Source organism: Sinocyclocheilus anshuiensis, unplaced genomic scaffold, assembly GCF_001515605.1.
Source record: "Sinocyclocheilus anshuiensis isolate Anshui unplaced genomic scaffold, SAMN03320099.WGS_v1.1 scaffold907, whole genome shotgun sequence".
Classification (NCBI taxonomy): domain Eukaryota; kingdom Metazoa; phylum Chordata; class Actinopteri; order Cypriniformes; family Cyprinidae; genus Sinocyclocheilus; species Sinocyclocheilus anshuiensis.
Genome location: NW_015546133.1, coordinates 654,668 through 657,201, shown reverse-complemented (window position 1 = coordinate 657,201; position 2,534 = coordinate 654,668). Strand labels below are relative to the sequence as shown.

General features: G+C 33.4%; 1 protein-coding gene across 2 annotated transcripts in view; it reads right to left on the bottom strand.

Annotated features, from left to right (window-relative positions):
* Positions 1–767: 767 nt before the first annotated feature.
* The window catches only part of LOC107701112 (high affinity cationic amino acid transporter 1-like), a 24,330-nt gene continuing 22,563 nt past the window's right edge, over positions 768–2,534 (bottom strand). For both annotated transcript variants that reach the window (XM_016503044.1, XM_016503045.1), the window contains one exon: positions 768–1,861. In XM_016503044.1, the coding sequence (XP_016358530.1) occupies positions 1,677–1,861 (185 nt within the window). In that variant the 3' untranslated portion in view covers positions 768–1,676. The remainder of the gene's footprint in view (positions 1,862–2,534) is intronic.

Below are 2,534 nucleotides of genomic sequence, written 5' to 3'. Positions count from 1 at the left end.
ATTGTCAGAAGAATAAAAAAAAGAGCAATATTTGACTAAGAACTAACTTTGACTAGTCTAAGTAGAGACCTAATGTGGCATAAGTGATTAGCCTATTGCCCTTGGTAATACTAGTGTATAGAAGTTTGGAATTAAAAAAAAAATTTTTTGAAAGAAGTTTTTGATCAAAATACAGTAAAAACAATATTGCGAAATATTATTACAATTTAAAATAACTTTATGGTTTGAATATATTTTAAAATGTAGTGAATTTTTGGCAGATTTAAATTATAATAATAATACTAAGAAGAATGCATTAATTTGATCAAAAGTGACAAAGACATCTATAATGTTACAATAGGCATTATATTTAAAATAGATGCTTATGCTATTGAACTTTCTATTCATCAAAAAATCCTGAAAAAAATGTATCACGGTTTCCACAAAAATGTTAAGCAGTAGTTTTCAACACTGGTAATAATAAGAACAATTATTAATAATTGAGAACCAAATATTAGAATGATTCTCAAGGATCATATGACACTGAAGGCTGGAGTAATGGCTGCTGAAAATTCAGATTTGCATCACAGGAATAAATTACATTATAAAAATTCTATTAAAATAGAAACAGTTCTTTTAAATTGCAATAATATTTCACAGTATTAGTGTTTTTGCTGTATTGTTGATCAAATAAACGCAGCCTTGGTGAGAATAAAAGACTTCTTTCAAAAACATTAAAAAAAAAAAAAACTTAATTATTCTAATCTTTGGTAGAGTGCCTCTGGGTTAAAATAAATTATTCCAATATTATTTAGACTCATTTTTAATTTGTAAAATATTTTGACTGACAAATACAATGCGATATATAATGTCCAAACACCGTAAATGACCAAAACAGATATCAACTTCTCTCCAAATATCCTAAAAAGTGCCTGCTTATGCAACATTAACATGCGAGAGAAGAGGCAGACTCCATCTGCATAAGAAAACACAGTAGCCAGCACTGTGACAGATAAAAGCAAATAACCCTGGTGACTGCGCTACCACACCACCAGGTGGCAGTACTACTTGAAGGTCTAATCTGGGTGGACCAGCAAAAACCTACAAATTCTGGATCCGGGCAGTTCAAACCAGCCGGAAAAGGTTCCTAAATGGGACTTCAGACATGAGAGAGTACTACAAATTCAGCAGAAAAGTCAAGCATGATTTGATTTCTTTTTCTTGTAAAGGCGCGTTCAGATACGTAAAACCATAAACACTGACATCCAAGATTCAGATCAAACAGCTCTGATTTAGTTTCAATTGCAATAGTAAGACAAAAGGCAAAAGTTCAATTTGATCATTTAACAAAAGCGGCCATAAACAAGAAATACTGCAGCTTACAGATGACAATTTTTTTTTTGTATGTTTGTTTTTTTACTCTACAACCACGTAATAAAAGGCCCTGTGCTTGTTTTGGTTTCTTAAAGATTTCTGAAGTAGGAAACAAAACCCTTGAGTTGTGAGAATAACCAAATACTTCCACCTATGTAGTGTGCACTTTACAAAGCTCTTAGACTTCTTGACAAGGAAGTGACATTGTTAAATGGATCATTGAGCTCCATCTGATTCGATTCCAACGGCCTGTGCTCCTCACAACCTCCCGGCGGTGTGCTTTCATGTAAAGTTTGAGTAAAATAATGTAACACTGTTCCATATTAGAGATCTCCGTCCTCATAAACACGTGATCCGTTACAGAGGAAAGCCTCCTTTTCCGGGGTCACACTGTCCCTGTTTAGACTGCAGGCGGGTTTGTATACACTCAGTTCCTCGTCCATCCTGGAATGGGCCAGTGTGGCTTCAGTACTATGCCAGATTCCATAGCCAAAGTAGATTATGAGTCCTGGAGAGAATAGAGGGATAATAGAACAAATTATTGACCGCATACGTGCCAAGTGCTTTTCGGGAACCCACCAGAGGACATCGTCAAATGACAAAAAGCCTTTATTTGATATTTACAATTAGCAAAACTTGTGTTTATGAGCATTTTTCAAAAGTTTTTTGTAGGGATGCACCGATAGGATTTTTTGGGGCCGATACCGATACTGATTTGAACAATTACTTATTGGCTGATTCCAATACTGATACCAGTATTTGTCACTTCCTCTCTTATTTGAAATTTTGGCATCAAAATAGATAGTATTTTGATCATTCTTTAAATCAGCAAAGTTCAAAAACACCTGCATTAAATTATACTAGCAGTTTTATTGCTGCATCATCAAATAATTTCTAATGAACATGGATTGGATCCATTTAACATTCAGCAGGCCTACATAAATACAACAGAACAAAGATACATATTAAATAAACAGTGCTTTTTAGGTGGGTTAGGTGGGTGTAAAATAACACTTCACTGTATAAATTAAATACATATTAATCCTTCTTTATTGTAACAGACTTTATTATGATTAATCTTCTAATTTGTTTTTGTATACATTTTAATATTTTTTGTAAGTTTAAATAAAGATCTCCATTACCAAGGCGGGACTCTTATTTTGACGGGTTTTCTAGTCTAC